Source organism: Ptychodera flava, chromosome 5 (genome assembly GCF_041260155.1).
Source record: "Ptychodera flava strain L36383 chromosome 5, AS_Pfla_20210202, whole genome shotgun sequence".
Taxonomy (NCBI): domain Eukaryota; kingdom Metazoa; phylum Hemichordata; class Enteropneusta; family Ptychoderidae; genus Ptychodera; species Ptychodera flava.
Window position 1 is genome coordinate 1057417 of NC_091932.1, and position 20327 is coordinate 1077743.

Genomic DNA, 20327 nt, shown 5'->3' on the forward strand with positions numbered 1-20327 from the left:
ACTGTGTGTACAATATGGCAACAATAAACTTCGAAGCATTTTTTTGTACTACCACTTCACCTTCACACAAAACTGCATTTGTACTAGATCATCATCCTTTCACAAGTCCTTGATGATGACAGCAATGTTAAACAGGTGTGTATACTAGTTACTACTATTACCATAGTCATAAACCTGATAAGCTGCACTCAGATGACTTTAGCCTACAGGTATGATGATGATAGAGGCATTCTAGTGATACTAGAATGTCTCTATCATCATCATACCTGTAGGCTAGTTCCCAATATCAGTTGTGTTTAATACTGTAACATGATGAACATTCTGGAAGTAGCAAACACTGTGCTACCTCCATGATTCTGTACATCTTTATTTTACATATGTGCATCCATAGTATTTCAGTGTTGAAATGCCACAGAGCACATCTTTGTCCTGAAATTTGTGTTACAGGGCTGAGGGTTAAAGTATGGCAGTCATCTTGGTATACAAAGATCGTGATACTGCATGTATTTTGTGGTGAAGGGAGAGTATTATGGTATGTAATTAATGCATTGCCACCACTGGAATGGTAAAATGATTTATTGTTTGAAAGCAATATAATTTCTCTTACTCGCACACTTCTGTCATTACACAGCCGGTGCATTGATGTAACAGGTAGTAGCATATATCTACATCACCCTGTAACAGTTTTATGATGTAAATAGCTAAGGTACATGTACGTTACAAAGTCGAGATACAGACAAATTCCATGCAGCCCTAACATAAAACCATAGCCGTGAGTTGGCAGACAGTTTACGATGAAAACATCTGTTACACGATTATCGACGCGTCGTCGTCATGTACCTAAACGGTACCAAACAATGGCTATATCATACAATTTCATGAGTGGGCAAATTTTCGATCCGCCGCTGAACGATACGTCGCGTAAACCTTATTAATTATCAACACATGCCTGTAGCCTGCAGGCAGTGAGATATGGCCAGCTCAGCTATTTTAATACGTATTTCTGTACGCGGCGCATTTTTGAAGAGTAACCGACACTGTGTCGGTCGGGGACATTACCGACACAATAGGTCGATGAGACGTTTCAGACAGTCACCGCAAAAATGAATATTAACACACACACACACACACAGACGTATACTCACCTAACGCGTTTTCGCAGGCTTTTTTAAGCTGTGAATGATACGATTTCTTGGTTTCCTTGTCGGTCAAAATTTTCTCTAATGCTCGTCTGAGAAACATGTCGCCCGTTGTCTGTGTATCACGCATAATGTCCTCAACACATAACGGGTGGACGGGAACTGAAAAACCCAAGAGGTTAGTCTGGACAAGGATAATTTTCGATTACAAATTTTGAGGCGTTCCTTCGGCTTTTTCAGCCAACATGTAATCCGCCATGTTGTATCGTAATCACGTGATTTATATTTTCACGTTTCAGGAATGTAACAGCTGATGGCGCTATCAATCGCGCACTGAGTGTTGGCAACCTGTACGGTATGGCGTGACAGCGCGGCAGCGTACATTTTCAACAGGTCCTGTGCTAGGCACTGCAGTCTGGAGGGAAATGGGGAAATGAAAAAAATTTTCTACGACATTGCCCTATGTTGGAACAACCAGTTTATCAATAAAATGACTTTTTTTAAAGCCAAAAATATTATATAGGGCCCAGCCCTTGGTGTCGCGCCAGGGGGAAAATGTATTTGTATTGATTCATGATTAGTTAAATTAAAAGGATTAAATAGAGTTGCTTGTTACTTGCTAAAAAATACATATATGTTTGTACGACAACTATGCTCAGTTTACCCTCTGCAGTTCGCGTACACGAGATTTTCTGTAATGGGTACATTTTCAAACAGCTGATGTTGGACAGAAATTGTGTTTAACAATTGTGCCATCATTGGGGTGGACCATTCGATATCTTGGGAGGGGGTTCTGGAAGATTTTTTTTCCACATGTTCCACTGGTTGTTTTTTTCCCCCTTGTGAATCCTGGCAATTTTTTTGCATTCTTCCTTCAAAGAATTTTTTTTTTAAAGCAGCTATGTTGCAAAATCAATCTGTTTGTCAGACATCAATGGACTAGAACATAAGGGACTGGTCAGTTTCTTTGGCCTGAAGGGGAGGGGGATTATTTTTTGCCGACATCAAAACGAGGTTGACCCCCTCTATTCCAACTTTCGAAAACACGGTGAACCCCCCCCTATTCAAACTTTCGAAAACAGGGTGACCCCCCTGCGCACCGTACAAGGTAAAACAAAAAGTGGAATATAAATTGAATAACTCAGTGTGTGTGTGTGTATATATATATATATATATATATATATATATATATATATATATATATATATATATATATATATATATATATATATATATATATATATATATATATATATATATATAATGTATGTAATTTTTGGGGTATATTTTAAACATTCAGTCACTCTTTGTTTTAATGAAATTGTTGTCATGTCAGTTGTAAGTGTCAATTCTAAAGTTTGAATACAGTATTTTGAATGAGCTGTGAATGTACTCCACTCTTTTCATGCATAACCAGATGTCCAGAACTGTTGTAAGAAAAATGTGATCATGAAATATTAGTGCATGTTGCTTTCTAATACTGAATTTTCATAGAGTAAACAGAAAAGTGTCAGGAACTTGTCATGCTTTTCATATGGACTGCAGATTTCATAGTGATTAGTACACTTTGCAAAACAGACTTTCAATTTACAGACATCAAGATATTTCTGACATATATCTCTGACATATATTCCTGACATATATACTGCGCCCAAGGGCGCAACAAAAAATATTAAACATCCAGATATCTCTGATATACATATATATCTAATATATGAAAGTTATGCAGCTTAAGGGCATGCTGAAAAATATTGTTTGAAAGTTTAAAGAAACGCGCCAAAAGGGCTCGCCGAAAAAATTTTAAACATACAGATATCTCAGATATATGTATGTCTGATATATTAAAGTTTTGCACTAGGACGGAGCTCTGAAAAATATGTCTTAAATATGTTGAAGTTAAGCGCCCGAAGGGCGCAGGGAAAAATGCAACTGAATAATGAAATTTATGGCTGGTTCAATGCATGTTATGCAAGTATGACGCGTGTCAAAATGCAAAAACACACTAACCCCCTATTGGGCATTTCAAAAACATGGTGACCCCCCATCACCAAAGTCAACAAGTCATTGACAATGACATAGTCCCCACTTGTAATAGGAGTATTAGTCTTGATGGGGCAGGGGAATGTGGTCATTAAGAAGTATCACTGGAGTGTATATGTTGAGAATCTATGGGCACATAGGTCTATGTCGTTGTTCCCAATTTGAAACACATGAGGCATGTCTAAGTTATGGTTCTAAATCGGGAAAAAAGATCAGACCTCTAGCTGTATTGGCCAGCCAAGAAATACATATGCGCATAATAAATGAGGTACAAGATGTGACATCTTAAGGTCTAATATCCTATCAAAATTGAAGGGTATAGAACTTGTTGTTACTGAGTTATGCATATATATGTATAATCGAGGTCAAAGGTCATCGAGGTCACGTGACATTTTGGAAAAAAAAATTGTATTGCTAATTAATCCCTACATGCCAAAAATCAGACCTCTAGCTCTATTCACTTGCCCAGAATTAGATATGTGCATAATTAATGAGGTAAAGCGTGTGTTGTCATAAGGTCTCCCATCCTACTAAATATAAAGGACATAGCACTTGTGGGTACTTATTTATTGACATTAACGTATATTTTAGGTAAAAGGTCATCGAGGTCACATGACATTTTGTCAAAAAATTTCTATGCTATAGTTATCCCTATATACAAAAATTCAGACATCCAGCTCTATTGGCTGGCTCAGAATTAGATATGCACATAATTAATGAGGCACAGTATGTGGCGTCATAAGGTCTCCCATCATACCAAATATGAAGGGTGTAGCACTTGTGGTTACTGAGTTATGGACAAATATGTATATTTGAGACCAAAGGTGACTGAGGTCACGTGACATTTTGTCAAAAAAAAAAATTGTATTGCTAAGTTATCCCTATATACCAAAAATCAGACCTCTAGCTCAATTGGCTCGCTCAAAATTAGATAAGTGCATAATTAATGAGGTAAAATATGTGGCGTCATAAGGTGTCCCATCATACCATATATGAAGGGTGTAGCACTTGTGGTTGCTGAGTAATGGACAAATATGTATATTTGAGGACAAAGGTCACCGAGGTCATGTGACATTTGTCAAAATGTCTGAGATATCTGCGTGAACGGATGGACTCACGGATGGACAGACGGACAGACACGACCCAATCTATAAGCCCCCTGGACTTCATCCGTAGGAACTAAAAACTGTGTCACTGCATCCTTTTTGCAATATGAACACGATGAGAAACTAAATTTTTATTTTTCTTGGCCTTATACATGGGAGTCTATGGAGAACTGCCTTATACATGGGAGTCTATGGAGAACTGCCTTATACATACGGTAAAGAGGGTCGATCATGGCCATGGCATAAAGTGAACTTTATTGGAGGTATTATGTTTTTGAAAATGTGGTGACCCCCCCCCTTTCCTACCAGTGAAAAAGCGATGACCCCCCCTTCGCGGATTCCAAAATTATGATGACCCCCCCCCCCCCCCCCCCGGGGTCGTAAAAACTGAACGGTCCCTAATAGGCAAGTATGAGCCTGCATTGAAATTTAAAAACACAATGAACCCCAATTGGGCATTTCAAAATAGGTGACCCCATCACCAAAGTAAAATACAGGGTGAAGCCACTGGCCTCCTAGGCCGAAGAAACTGACCAGTCCCTCATTCCCGCTAATTTTTAAAAGCATCTTGTGCAAATTATCATAACCAAGCCCTCCCCCAGTATATTTGGTCACACTGAGATAAATGTTACACCTTAAATCCAATTCCATTCCGTTATTTCCGCCATAGTAATGGAAAGATACTGGGCCATGCCCCAAATGAAATGGGAAAATTGGACATTTGGTATATTGGAAATTGAAAAAACGGATATGTGCATTGTGGGAAATAATGTTTGTCAGAGGAAAACTAAATGGCCGCAAAGTCAGAAACTGAAAGTGCCATCCTCAGTATACACACCTATACATGTACAGTATACATACCTGTTTCCTACATTGCAATCTCAGCCCAAAGATTTTAAATTTAGAAACAGGTCTAAAAGTTAATAATCAAGATGATAAAACCATTTGAAAATTAGTTCCATTTCGATTTTCTTTTTTGAAAATGCAAATTGGTTTATTGGTTGGCCGATATGTGCCACGGATTATAATACTTGACGATGACAGTTTTGTTTTAACATCTTCTGAAATTCGCCTTGTCAATGCAATCTGTCCATGTCGCAATCATACCAGAGAACAATACTATTTATTGGTCAACACACAAGAGATTATATGCATGTATCTACAGAGTGTGTTCACTTATCTAAAATCAGTGAATAATTCAAAAAGCCAAATGTAACTGAAAATGAATTTCAAGAGACTTTTGGAAAGACAAGAAGGGTGCACGGAAATGAAAAAGTTACATCCTAAAAGGTTCTTGCTGATACTCTGATAGATATTTTTTTCTTCCACATTAGCTTGCTAGTTTTTTTTCATAAGTCATCTATAATACTCAAATTCATCATGGTTGATTGGGGAGGGGGGGTTACTCAAAATTTTGAGTTTCTGATAAAATTCCTCTGACTCCCCAAGGCCGTAAATAATGACAGTTCCCTTATTAAGGGAGTTGGAGAGGTAGATAATAAGTTTATGAATTTTGATCATTTTCACAATTTGGCTCATTTACACACTTTAGGACTTGCATATCTTTTGAATGCATTCTAATCAATAGCCCATAATGCATATTTAAACCAAATATTGAGACATTTCAAGTTTTTTTGGCGGATGAACCATATGTACATAAAATACACACACACACACATATATATACGTAAAGATATACAGATGACAGACATCAATTGATCCCATTAACTCTCACTGGTATAAATACACATATAGATACCACATGGGAGCTAAAAAACAGATGCAGTCCATCTTCCTACTTGTCTTGGCATATTAGTATTTTAGCATCTGTCTGTTATGTGTGTAGCTTACACATGGCTGATTTTGCGGCTTGACCCATCGCTACAAAACCAACTCTTCATTCCAGAGAGTTTGTGAAATCATATCATGTACAGGTATGAGTCAATTTTACAGCCTGCCATTAATAAACTTGGTCAAAAGTTTGCTATGATCTGATCCCTGCTAACAATGCAGGTAGGCCACGAAGGCTACCCAATCTCTGCATTACGGCTTGTTATATACTACCAGCTTGCTTTTGACACAAAAAATGTTGATAATAAATAACAGCTTCACTTTCATCTCTCAAACAGTATCAAGAAGCAGCACTAGTGTAGGAGGCAATCAGATTACCGTACTAATGTTGCAATCAGTTTTGTTGGGTCATGATAAATGTGTATGGATACTTTTATTTGAACTGTAAAATAGGGATACAGTTAATAATTGTAAAATTGAGATATAATTAACAATAACTGTTAAACGATGACCGACAAAACAATATTTGAATTCTGATCAATTTGTACTTTGGAGAAAACTGCTTAACTCTTTTTACCCGAGCAAAGACTTCCATTGGCCCTGCATTATGAAACAAACTTCCTTCTGACCTTCACCACTCAAACTCTGCCCTTTCCTTCAACCGTTCCCTCAAGACTTTTCTCTTTAAACAATTAACCTTTTTCGTTCAACCTGACTCCAGTCCCAGTGGTTCAATATTTCCTCTAATACAGTGTACTTTGTCATTTTTGCACCTTGAGCTCTGTTGTCAGAGATAAGGCACATTAAAAATGTACTTGATTATTATTATTATTATATTGTCCCATATTGCACTCACTTACAAACAGGATAAAGTTCAATGCACATCTTATGCATTATGCACACATACAAGTCATTTTCAAAATGATTCTATCCCAAAATTACATGCAAAATCAATATGATTTACTATGCACCTACAAACATACTTTGAAAGCTTTCAGATCCCACAAAATCATTTGAGCAATCTCTCTTGAATGGGGATATATTAGGTACCTCGGAAACCCAAATTCAGAGATATTGGTTGACTTGAAGGAGATTTTGAAACAAGAAAAATTAAACATTAAATTCTAAAAAAAACCCATACAATGTTATGCAACTTTGAAGAAATGTACATTAGAATAGCCTTCGGAAAATGTATGTACAAAGTGCTGAAACAAATGTACAACAGGCTGGTTGGAACTGGACCTCTGAATGTCAATTAAAAACCTACTTAAGTGGACACTCTCTGCAAAAAGGAATGTAGTAAAAACATTGCGTAGATGCACCAAATTACAGGTGTTCATTCAAGTTTGCCTCTGGCCCAAATAGAGATCTTCTGTCATATATACAACATTTATATAATTATATAATAATTAAAATAATCTATCTGCTAATTGAATAATTCAAAAATGATATTTCTTGACAATATGAAGTAAATAAGTATTAGTACTTTCATAACATGAAGGGGAATAAAATAGTGTCAAACCTTAGCACTCAAAATCCTACTAAGTTGGCAACAGCTGTTCCGATCATTTTTCTACCACAAATAAACTCCAATTCAAAATGAATTTACATGGTACATGTAGAAATCACATAAACGAATTTTCAAACATGATCTTCTTTAGCCAGCAAACAAAGCCTTATTTTCTTCCTTGATACAGAAGACATAGAACTAGCAGACTGTGCACATGCAGAAAGCTCTGATCAATAAAATACAGCAAAGGTTTGTTGTACCAGTCTGACTGAGGGAAAACAGCAAAATTCATAGTGTTAGCTGCTGTGCTGAAGGTAAAGGGCGACGAATTCGGACGCGCACACGCTTTAGAACGTTTCTGCGCAGATTTAACTCCAGCCTGTCGCAAATGGGTTACTTTGTAGCGCATATATTTAACATCACCTGTCATTGTTGAAATTGCGCTTTTACCTAATTTTTTGACCAAGTCTCTTAGAAATACATGTGACCTATAACCTTGTCATATTTTGACCCCCTACGAAGCTGGTTTTTATTCAATATGAGCGAAATTTTAACATTTCTCTCCCATTTACATGGCGCATATTACCTATTCACCTGGAGATATTGTAAAAAGTAGCGTGGTGACACCCTTTTATTAAAAGTGTAAACTAAATGGTATTATGTCAGGATTTTATTCGCCAAGTTTGGTCAAAATGACACCATTCAAAGCGACAGGAAGAAAGTTCGAAAATTATGTAGTGATATAATCTCGATATCGTCATTTTGTAATTGATACTTATGTAAAAATTGCTTTACAAACATCATGAAAACTATACATTCGATAGATATGGATCTTAAGTCTTGGTATTTATTAAAATTGACTCATTTGCTAAGCTTTTTATAATTGCTTTCTTTAGTTTAAGTGAATTATATCATTTTTATTTATTTCTAACGGCGCCATTTTAACGTCCGTTTCCATGGAAACGAGCGTGGTGACCCCCATTTTTTATTTTATTTTTGCACTTGCACAACTTCCAAGAATATTTGTGCAAAGTTTCAAGAAAATGACACCACAACTTAATTTTGACGTAATTCGTAGTACTTCACCTTAATGTTACTCTATTTAATTACTTTCCATCTCTCTGTATACTTTCATACAAGTTATACCTGTACAATAGCATCGCACTAACATTTTTCTTTCTGATAATGTCTGACATTGAAATCCTTTCACTGAGGAATGAATCCAAGCTTGTAAATATTTGACCCTTGCTCACCGTATTAACCATCTCTAAAGCAGATGCCAGGGCAGAATCCATATCATCTGACACAGCAAACAATTTGGCTTGCCAAATTGTGTACTCTTGAACATCTGCTGGGAACATAAGTTTTGCGTTACTTGCATCAAAATCTGTAAAATATTCCTGAAGAGGTTTACCTAAGAGCTGTAACTTCCCTATGTTCTTTTCTGTCACTTTTTTTTTCACATCATCATGGATACCAAGTACAATAGTAACATATTTGGTGTCTTTGCCTTGTGAGATGGAAACAGTATGCAAGAATGTGTTGCTTGGAATTACAATTTTCTGTTTCCCATTGACACTACACATACTTACAATACTACTGCTTCCTATTTGGACATCTGCTTCAGCACTGAAATTACAATACTCAACAACACAGGCATTGGGAAAATCAGAATAGTCAGTGATTGAGCTATGCATCACACAGGCTCTATTATTACTTGCACATAGCTTAGTAACTTTAGTGGATGGCTCAACAGCCTTTTTACCGGTGTGAAGGTTGAAAACATCAAAAGACTGACCAATTTCACAAGCAAACACAGGATCATTGCAGAAATGGAAGATGTATTCTCTCATTGTTCCAAGGTGATAGAACCTCGATTCATTCATAACAATAACATTAAGTGGAGTTCCTTTCAATAAATCAAATATTTCTTGCCTTGTTTTTATCAAGTTGTCATTTTCTTTAACAACATTATTGACATTGAAAGTGTAGTTGATTGTTGCTCTGGGTCCAAGAGCCTGTAGGAAATCACCATATGCATCAATCTCAGACTGCAGTGGCTTCATTTGCTGATAGTATCCGGCAAGTTTCATGGCTGTTCCAGAATCCATGAAGAAGACGCTATCAGTGTAAACAAGTTCATCATTGGTCTCCAAGTTGAAATTCTCAATAACTGCACCACTGTTTCTCATCTGTTCTGCAGTTGGTTTGTGCAGGAACTCAACACAGCTTCGCATCGACACTTTCGATGGTCTGTGTACCCCGCTCTCAAACAAAAACACTCCGTGACCAGTACCAATCTCTATGGATGATGGATGAGCTACAGCTGTAAAACCTGGCTTTTCAAATGACCAATGTGATTCATCACCATCAATATCAAATAGTTCAATGTCATCTGCACATGTGACAAACACACCAGGATTCATACGAGATGGAAAGTCAATGTACATGGCAAGTTTGAGATCTATCATCTGATAGATAGGGCTACCAAGTGGCAAAGCTGTGAAAATTTTGCCAAGAAGGGAAGCACTTGGAAGACGCTGACTAAACCCCCCAGCGTGTATGAGCAATATTTTGTAGTTAAGCAAGGCATCTTTGTATATTTGATGCAATTCTTCCAGAGCAACCAATGTGGAGCCACCATTTCCTGCAATGACAATAACAACTACCTTGTAAGGATTGCAAACATATTAGAGGCGGCGTCAAAGTTCGATGTCAGATAAAAAACTTAATCCTTTTAGTTTGGGGGTGGGGGGGGGGGGGGTTGACCCCAAAAAGTTTCTATCCGACAAATCGATTTAAGGTCTTACCTCTGAAAGGAGAAACCTGGACTTTATTTGTATTGTTCTTGTTCACTCATCGATAAACTTCAAGTTTGTTGTTAATATTGCTGTATTTTCATTGGATAAAACAAAAAATTAAAATGTGTTCTCAGTGTTAATGAAGTATTATTTCAGTCGTTTCACCCCATAATTGACTGGTCCTTTGCTTCGCTTTACATAGAAAGAGCCTGCCAAAAGGTTCAATATAAGTCGATTAAGTTTCATGGGGGGGGGGGAACTAAGGGAATTCAGTTTTTTATCCTACATTGAACTTTTGATGTCGCCCCTTACTTATAGCGTAATATCAATTTAAATTGAAACCTTACGAGTAGAAATTAATACCTGACATGATCCAACTTATAGGTGGTGCTGCACATGCATGCCACAGCATATTTCGCTAGAAATCACTTTTTTGCAAAAATTCATTCAATTTTCATTAATGTGTTAACCACAAATTAAAATATTGGTTGGTTTCACCTTTTGGCAAGACAGGCAACCAATTGGAACACTCGCTTATCCAATTGGAACACTCGCTGTCTTCGGTCTACAGTGATGATAAGGACATTATGCTGTTGGGTGACTTTAATTTGCCATCTATTAACTGGTCGTTCCCTTCAGCACCTACTTCATCTAATAACATTGAGGTGTATTTCATTGACAGTATACTCAATAATTTTTCTTTAAATCAACATGTTTCTAAACCAACAAGGGGTAACAATATCCTTGACCTGGTTCTGTCTTCATTTGAGTGCATTCCAATTTATATTGGTGAGAACTTGCTTGATTCTGATCATTCTTCTCTTACATTGAGTATTCCCACGTATAACCATTCTACCATTGGCTTTCTGACACACCGTAAATTCTATAATTTCAAGAGGGCTAACTGGGATGACATCAAAGCCGACCTCCATGCCATTCCATGGAGTTCTTTGTTGTCTGACTCTCTAAATAGCGCGTGTAATATATTCTATGACATTTGTTTTTCTACTCTAAAAGATCTTGTTCCTCTTATCCATGCGAAAAAACCAGTTCCACCATGGTTTGATGACGAGGTTTTTGACCTTTTGAAAACAAAGGAAGCTTATTGGAGATCTTTAAAGAAAAATCCATCCTTGCACAACCGTGAAAGGTATAATCAAATTAGGTCCTCCTTTAAAAAGAGGGTCAAAGACAACTATGCTCTTTACATTAACTCAATTGCAGATGATATACCAACCAATCCTAAGCGTTTTTGGACATTGCTGCAGTCACGTAAGCGTATAAAAGGTTTTCCATCAGTTCTTACGTACAATAATGATTTATAAGGCGAGCTCTGATTTTGAAAAGGCCAATTTGTTTTGTAAATTTTTCAATTCAGTTTTCAATAACAATATTGCTGCTGATATTCCCGATGTTGCTACTATAATTGACGACCAATTTTCTATTGATATTGATGTCGATAGTGTCAGAAAAGAGTTGCTTTGCATTAGCACCAGCAAAGCTATAGGAAGTGATGGCATTCCCAATATGTTTTTGAGGGAATGTGCAAATGAACTTGCTATACCAATTACCATCTTATTCAATAGGTCTATTAAAGAGGGGATTTTTCCTGATATCTGGAAACGTGTAAACATTATCCCTATTTTCAAATTAGGAAGTCGTTCAAAAGTTGAACATTACCGGCCAATTTCCATTTTACCAAGTCTGTCTAAAATCTTTGAAAAGATAGTTCACAGACAACTCTCACATCATGTTTCCAATTCCATATCTACTAATCAGTATGGCTTTGTTTCAGGTAGATCTTGTATCACTAATTTATCTATTCTTATGAAAGATCTCCTCTCAGCAGTTAACAGCAAATCACAATGTGATATCATATATACCGATTTTGCTAAAGCATTCGATAGTATAAATCATAAACTTTTACTTCATAAGTTGACTTCTTTTGGTGTCCAGGGCACTTATCTGAAATGGTTTAATTCATATCTTGATAACAGGCTACACAGAGTGATTTAAAAAATGTTTTTTCTGAGTGGACTCCCGTCCTTTCGGGCGTTCCTCAGGGTTCTCACCTTGGTCCACTTTTATTTATTCTTTTCATTAATGACATCTCTGATAATCTTGTGTCAGATTCGTTACTTTTTGCCGATGACATGAAGATTTATCGTATCATTGATTCGGATAATGACTCTTTAATGCTGCAATCTGATATCGATAGAATTGTCAGCTGGTCCGACACCTGGTTACTGAATCTTAATCCTACTAAATGTAAAGTTCTTACTGTTTCATTGCAAAGAAATGTTCATATTTTCCCTTACAAACTCGACACTCATGCATTGAGTAGAGTCAGTAGCATGAGAGATCTCGGTGTTATTATTGACCAAAGATTATATATTTGTGACCATGTAAATAACATGATTCAAGGTGCTAGAAAAGCTCTAGGTTTTATTATGAGGAATAGCCATTGTATTAACAGTGAGCACGTTTTAAAATTATTGTACTTTACCTTGGTAAGGTCTAAGCTTGAATATGCTTCTGTTATTTGGAACAGTATAAGTAAACACCAGTCTGATAGAATTGAAAGAGTACAGCATAAATTTTTAACATTTCTTCATAAAAGAATTATGGTTTTAACAGTGATGACATTGACTCGTTGTGCAATATTTACAATTTACAGTCATTAAAATCAAGGAGGACTATTTTTGATCATATATTTTTATACAAATACATAAATGCAAAGTTTAATGTTAATGCTTTAGCTTCATTTTTTAGTCTTCATGTACCAAGGTTTTCAACTCGGCGTACTACTTTGTTTCATGTGCCATTTGGTAGAGTTAATTGTGTTCGTGACTCTCTTTTTAGTAGAATTCCGAGACAATTTAATTTGCTTTTAAACGAATACAATGACATTGATCCTTTTTCTGTAAATTTAAATGGTTTTAAAAATGTTTTAAAACATTGTTTTCCCAGTATTTGTTAAAGTTTGTTCGTCTTGTCTTCATGTTTTAACTGTGTATCTGTATTTTTACTAACAGTCTTCCATAAATGGCCTCGGCTGTGGAAGTCATTATTAAAAAAAAGAAAAAAAAAAGAAAAAACCAGAAGTTGGGTAAAAAGGAGCAGTGATAATTCATGCAAATTTATGTAAATCAAGCATTTTCCTGGCTTCTGTTTTCCTAAGTTTTCAACATTTCAAAAGAATTCAAAAAAATTTAAATCTACTCTGGACAAGTCAAATTTTGTGAAATTTTCACATTACGGTATTACCAGTACATCCTTGTTACAGGGCTGCTTATGGGGTGTGAGTGCAAGCCTGTACAAGGCTGCTTATGGGGTGTGAAGGCAAGCCTGAATGCAGAAAGATATGTCTATCACAGCACTGCTTGCAGTTGTCGACAGTCCCTTGCCTGTACTTTATGGGGTATACATTTCCAAGCTTATTCGATATGCTAGAGCATGCAGTTCATATAGTGATTTCGTAGAGAAACATGGCCATCTCTCTTACAAATTGTTAAATCAAGGTTACACCAGAGCAAGACTTGTCTCTACATTCAAATGCTTTTTTGGCAGGTATCGCAAGCTGGTAGATAAATACAATATCTCTGTTCCACAAATGATCGCTGATGGCATCGGTGACATTGGGCCTTAGTTAGTGACCACTACCTATCTGACTTACAGATTGATATATGCCGGGTGCCACATGTGGGGCAGGATGCGCTTACTATTTTCAAAATACCTGACATCACTTCTTGGTCTTTTGGCCAGAGGTCCATATATCTTTCTTTCATGAATATGACTTTGTGTACCGTCTATTTACTGTCTGTTCTGTGCTGTTTTGTGTCTATGTTTACAACTATTATCTTACGAATTCTGACCTAGTGTCATTGGATTATGGATTGGTATGATTGCGATTATTTTTCTTTTCTATTATTGATACAGTCTCTTGAACATAGGGGGGGGGTTGGAAGGGTTTGCCAGGAATGCCACAGGCATGACCGTGAGTGCCAAGCTGAAATTAGTAAACAACTAGTGCCCAGCTGAAATTAGTAGACAACTCGTGCCGAGCTGAAATTTGTGGGCAAAGCTCTCATTCAGTGACTGACTGACCAGGATGAAGTGTAGTTTATTTGGTGTTTACCCAGTTTGCCATGTGATCATAATTTTGTTCCAGCAATGTTATCTATCAATTTTGATATCTGCCCTTTATGATAAATACTTCATTAAAGTATGGAATATAACAATCCTAACACCTGAGCTGTTAGTTGTAAACACAAGGTCTCAGTGACTTTATGTTTTAAGTATTCTTTGGCATTTCCCCCATTCAGGAGTTAATTTTTTTATTTTCACTATGATAATTGACATGTCCACATAAAATTCTCTTGATGATATCCCTATTGCCTCTAATGGTTATCAACATCCATACTTGTATTCAACATCATTATTGTCATCAATTTCTAACTTACATCCACAATTCCAATGTAATACATGGGGAGGACTCAGACTTAAGCCTTGCTTTCAATTATTGCAAGGACTGCAACTAAAACATCCAAGCCTCATGCAAATTCCAGGAATTCTGGAGCCAAGAAAAATGATTTCATATGTTCAGATCACTGTGACTCATAACACCGATAGATTGACTTAGCGTCTACATTGTTTTTTACAATAGCTTAAACTCAACAGTGCAGAGAAAAACAATCTTTACCAGTTCACATACCTATTTTGCAACCTGCTGGATCTGGAATGACATGATATTTAACACCTTCTGGAAGCTCTTTCTTCTTCAGCTTATCATCAATTTGCAGTTTAAAAACTTTGGCTTGACTTTCATCTGCAGCTGTTATTACAATCAAATCCCAGAAAGTAAAACTGCTGACTGGCTTCCCTGTAAAACACATAATTTATGTCATACATGTATTGGGTAAAATAAATACAGCAGACAAACTCTTGAAACAGCTTCTTTCAGCAAAGAGATGCAAAATTTACTGATGGTGCTGATATTCTGAATTAGCGATTTGCATGATCATATGACAATATAAATCACATTAAATTTTAAAAGATGAACTCACTCTGTGCCGCAATTGGTGACAACAAGCCCAATGGCTTGATAAAAACTGATTTTTTTTTCAAAAGACCATTTCGCTTGGAAAATAGCCAATGAAAAAAAACCGTTTCATATGACCATGATTGGAGACTTATCTGTGCTGTGGTTTTGAAATGATGGCAGGTTGTTTTTTGATAAACAAGTCATCGTTGATGACACAGTATTCACTTGTTAATGGGTACCTCAATGATAAGTCCTCAGAGTCTAGGATAGAGTCCTCATCATTAATTAGGTCTGTGATTAAAAATACTTGATTACAGATGGGGCTTAATGGCCGAGAATGAGTTTCATGGTGGTGAAAACACAAAACCAATGTAGGCTAGCTACCATCCTACTTACAAAAGGTCATTAAATGAGTCAATTAGAAATTAATCGACAGGATGTTGCCAAACATTTTGCATCCTATCATAACATTGACAGATTATCACCTGTACCATATTTCATAAAGTTTGATGCAGTGCTTCTGGACATTCACCCGAAAAACAAAAATTCATTATGTAAATGCAAATTACCAATTAATTTAAACGATACCAAGAGTGTCATTGAATTGTATTTACAACACTATGAGATCAACATCTGTACCAAGTTTCATCAAATTTGATGCAGTGGATATATCACTCTGAGGAAAGTTCATTACTTAAGCATTTACAAATTAATTAACTTGACACTGATAAATGTCGTTATTCACTTTGAGCTTAACATCTGTACCAAGTTTCATGAAATTCGATGCAGTATTTCTTGACATATCAGCCTAATTATGAAAATTCAATAATTTACATGATACTGCTACCGGTACATGTAGTGAAACAAATTGACATAGGTTAATGTCCTTTTACCAACTTTGAATGATACTGGAGGAAATATGTCTGACCTATGGCTCTGTCAGACCTTCCATTAAGATTTTTAAACCTGCATAAGGTTGTACGCAAAAATGTTTTTTTTATTCGCATAAAATGTATCAAAACGCGTACAACATGTAAGTACCTATAAAATAGCTGTATACGCGATATCGAAAACCGGTTCAAAAGTCAATGAATAAAGTGTTCAATAAACATAAGCAGTGACAATGTCTTTTTTGGTTAGTTTTACAATCTCTAATTAAGTTCCGTTCTGTTCTCTGTTTAATAACAGTATTCATTTCTGTACTTTTTTCTGTCTACTAACCCCGATGTCTCAATCTGCTGCCTCAACTCTATCATTGGAGCTCTGAAGTCAAATTTGCAAAGTTTTGGCCCTTCCATGGTTATCACAATCAGGTCATTTATCACATTTTCACTCAGACAACTACGTTTCTATGTTTTAATTGTGTTTTGGGTACTGAACCCATGTTCACATGGGACAGATGAGACTGAAATCACGGTTGCAATTATGGCCGACTTTGTCGCCATAGAAACATGGAAACGTTGAGACATAACTGCTGCTCGATGGCTGGCTACCATCGCTGGTTTGCTTGCTTGAAACTGTCGACGGTCTTACGTTTTGACATATTTTGTAAGTACTGACTAAACCGTAAACAGCAATTGGAAAAATACTGTCAATGACACTGTAGCTTCTCTAATGTGTAGCCAGGTCAGGTAATCGGTTGTTGGCATGAAGTTGTTGGCAAATAGTTGATGATGAAGGGGCATGAGGTGGGATATGGACCTAAAGAACCAAAAAGTTGATTATAAATATATCAATCAGAAAAATTCTAAGCTACAGTATAAACTAGTGGGTGAAACGCATTTTGAGCGAGGTGAATGAGAGATCAGACGATACAGAAGAGCGAATGATACAGAAATTGTGTGGAAAAAAGCAGAACTAAAAGTTATGTCATTTATGTATATTGGAACTTTGAATATTGGTTTGATGGTTGAAAAATCTGGACTTCAATTCTTTGTTTTCACGGCGCTGTGACACAAAAATGACGTAGAAAACCGAAAGTACCCGGACGACCCGCGGTCGAGAATTGATTATGATATCCAATATGGTGTTGCTTCATGATCATTGCAATATAGTCATAGATCTGTTGCCATGGAAACTTAAGTGCTAATTTGTGACAACTTTATTCATAATCATCATATTAATTTCTGATATCCATTGGAGTGGAAGAGCTTTGTTTGTCACTGCCTTATGAGCCATCATTATTTATGGCCTGGGTGGGGGTGGGGGTCAGAGGAATTGCTTTAGAAACTCCAAAATTTCAAGTAACCCCCCTGCCAACCATGATGTGTTTGAGTAACCCCCCTCTCTGCTACAGAAATTTTGAGTGACCCCCCCAAAAAAAATTTAGAATGTTAAATATTTATACAGTAAAATGGATTGCTGCTGTGACAGACCCTGTACAGACCCTGATTAAACCCTGTGGTACAGGTCTGTAAACTTTAATCTTTATTGATCTTTATTGAACCGTATGCCACTCTGGCATATTAGCACATACAATAAAGATATTCAACTTCAAGTTGAACAAGTCAGAAAGAAAGAGAAAAACTTCCAAATTCACTTAGAAATAATATAACATTTTTTTCTCTTTTCAAAACAACAATAAATAAATTTTGCCAAAGAAACAGCTGTGTTATTGTTTTTCATTATTTCAATAAATGTTTCAATTAAACTTTGTTTCTTGTCCTTTAAACGCAGGATTTGTATTCTTTCTTTATTATATAATGGGCATAAGAGTAAAAAGTGTATTTCATCTTCTATTTTGTTACTCTTGCAACATGGGCAGAGACGTTTTTCTGCTCCCATTTTACGATGTCTACCTGTTTCTGTGTTAAGGATGTGCACTTTGTCTAAGTTGTGTTAGAGAAGCCCTTGTGCGTGGATTTTTCACAATATCTAAGTAAGTTTCATAATGTTGGTGTGTTTTGAATAAACGGTATGTCCTTAATTTATTTTTCATATTGCCCTGTTTATTATCATTGAATAATACATTATATATTTTGTTTCTAAAATGTTCTTCTATTTTGAAACATATGTTTTTTAAATCTGTTCTGTCTACATGTTGATTTTTCCAAATTTTTTCAAAGCCAAAGCTTGACAATAATTTATGTACTGTAAACACCCAGTTCTGAGTAGTTTCTGACTCCCTTTCATTTTGGTATGTTTCTTTTATTAAACTAGTTTCAGGACTTGAAATAATTTTCCCCCTATATTTTAACATAGAAAGTGCAACTTTAGCTTGCAATGGTAAACAACCCACTTCCAACAAGACAGCAATGTTAGTCGTTTTGCAGTGGACCTGCAGGACTGACTTCAAAAATTTTGTTTGTGTCTTCTCAACACTAGAGTTTAAGCTTAAAGCTTCTAAGTTTATCACCTGTGGACCCCATATTTCTGCACAATAAAGTAAAATTTGCTAAATAACTGCCTCAAAGAGTTTTAAAAATGTTCGTACTGGAAGAATATTTTCTGATCTTAATAGTTGTCTGATCTGATCTTAATAGTGGTCTGTGTCGGAAAGAGGTTCCATTGCTGTGACAGGGGCTGATGTAGAGGTCTTTATCCAGTGCTCTGATGACATGCAGTGTTCTCCGTGCAAGCGGTAGGAGGGGGTGTCCCCCTCCTGCCGTTGGAGCTTTTGAAAAATAGAGATTAAAATGGTATTTTTTGGTGGCGCTTAGTATTTTTTTCAGATTTCTTTGTATAAAAAACTAAAAGTAACAGAAATATGAGACAGTATTGCAAAACTTATATTCCAGTTCACTGATTTCAATGAAGAATACATTTTTTGAAAACGAAAAAATAGCGACAGACATACATTTATTCACATTTATTATTTATTATTATTTTCCTGCAATAAAAGATGGGTTTGTTGTCAAGGCATTCCACTGGTTTTAAACTTTATAGAATCAGAATTAGCTTGCTTTACATATTTTCCCCTACCGGTAACCTATACAATGTAGAATATAGAAAGCAGACGTTTCTCATGAATGGTCAGGCAAGTGGTATATCAATCTTTAATCAAGAAATACTGAAAATTGTACTCAGTACTAGCCTCTAACATAAGGCTTGCCACGTGGAATAGCTGATCATTCTCGTCTGAAGATCACAATAACGTAAAACACATAGTGTTATGAGATTTTAGTTTCTACTTGAAACCACCTGTATTATGATATATATATATATATATATATATATATATATATATATATATATATATATATATATATATATATATATATATTATATATATATATATACAGTGTAGTATAGAGTTTAGTCTTCAATAGTGATAAATCGGTACGACCAAATACAGAAAATATGTAGAATTTCACATCAACAAGCCTAGTCCAGTGGGAATTGATGCGCTTATTTTGATACTCCCCAGTTCCATCGGCATTCTAGCGCTACTGGTGAGCGAAGTCGCAAAAACTAAAAATCACCGACCGCCGTAGCGCTACAATTTTGCAGCTACTGACGAGCGAAAATGTTACATCTCCTGACTTCGGATCATGAAATCGGTGACCCGTGAAGAATCAATTCATTACTTGGGGACTTGGGGTGAATACAGGCCTTTACAATAGTAGTTGATGTAATCTATGCATAGACAGTGGAGGGGGGGGGGTCCTACTAATTACTGCCCGTAGCTGCCCGAGGACTGCCCGAGAACTGCCCGAGCACTGCCCGAGGAAAAAGTGAGCCAAATTTCGCCAATTTTAACACTAGGCCAATAGGTTCAGTTTATATCATGCCCAGCCAACCAAAAATATCATTGATTTGGCGTTAACCTGATGTTTTCTCCGGCGGTTTTGGAACTCTGAAGACGGCCCCGCTCGAAAGACATCCGCCAGCTTGATAGTGAGATCATACCTTTTAGTCCGAGAGGTGGTACAATAACTTCGCCGAGTGCGTACAGCT

The 20327-nt window shown here is 36.4% G+C and overlaps 1 protein-coding gene across 4 annotated transcripts in view; it reads right to left on the reverse strand.

Moving 5' to 3' along the window:
- The window catches only part of LOC139132401 (brefeldin A-inhibited guanine nucleotide-exchange protein 1-like), a 183288-nt gene that overhangs the window by 161557 nt on the left and 1404 nt on the right, over positions 1-20327 (reverse strand). For 2 of the 4 annotated variants that reach the window (XM_070698743.1, XM_070698742.1), the window contains exon 2: positions 15102-15269. In XM_070698743.1, the coding sequence (XP_070554844.1) occupies positions 15102-15269 (168 nt within the window). Of the gene's footprint in view, positions 1-1145; positions 1429-15101; positions 15270-20327 lie in introns of those variants that run through there. The other 2 variants (XM_070698745.1, XM_070698746.1) reach the window with 2 other exon arrangements.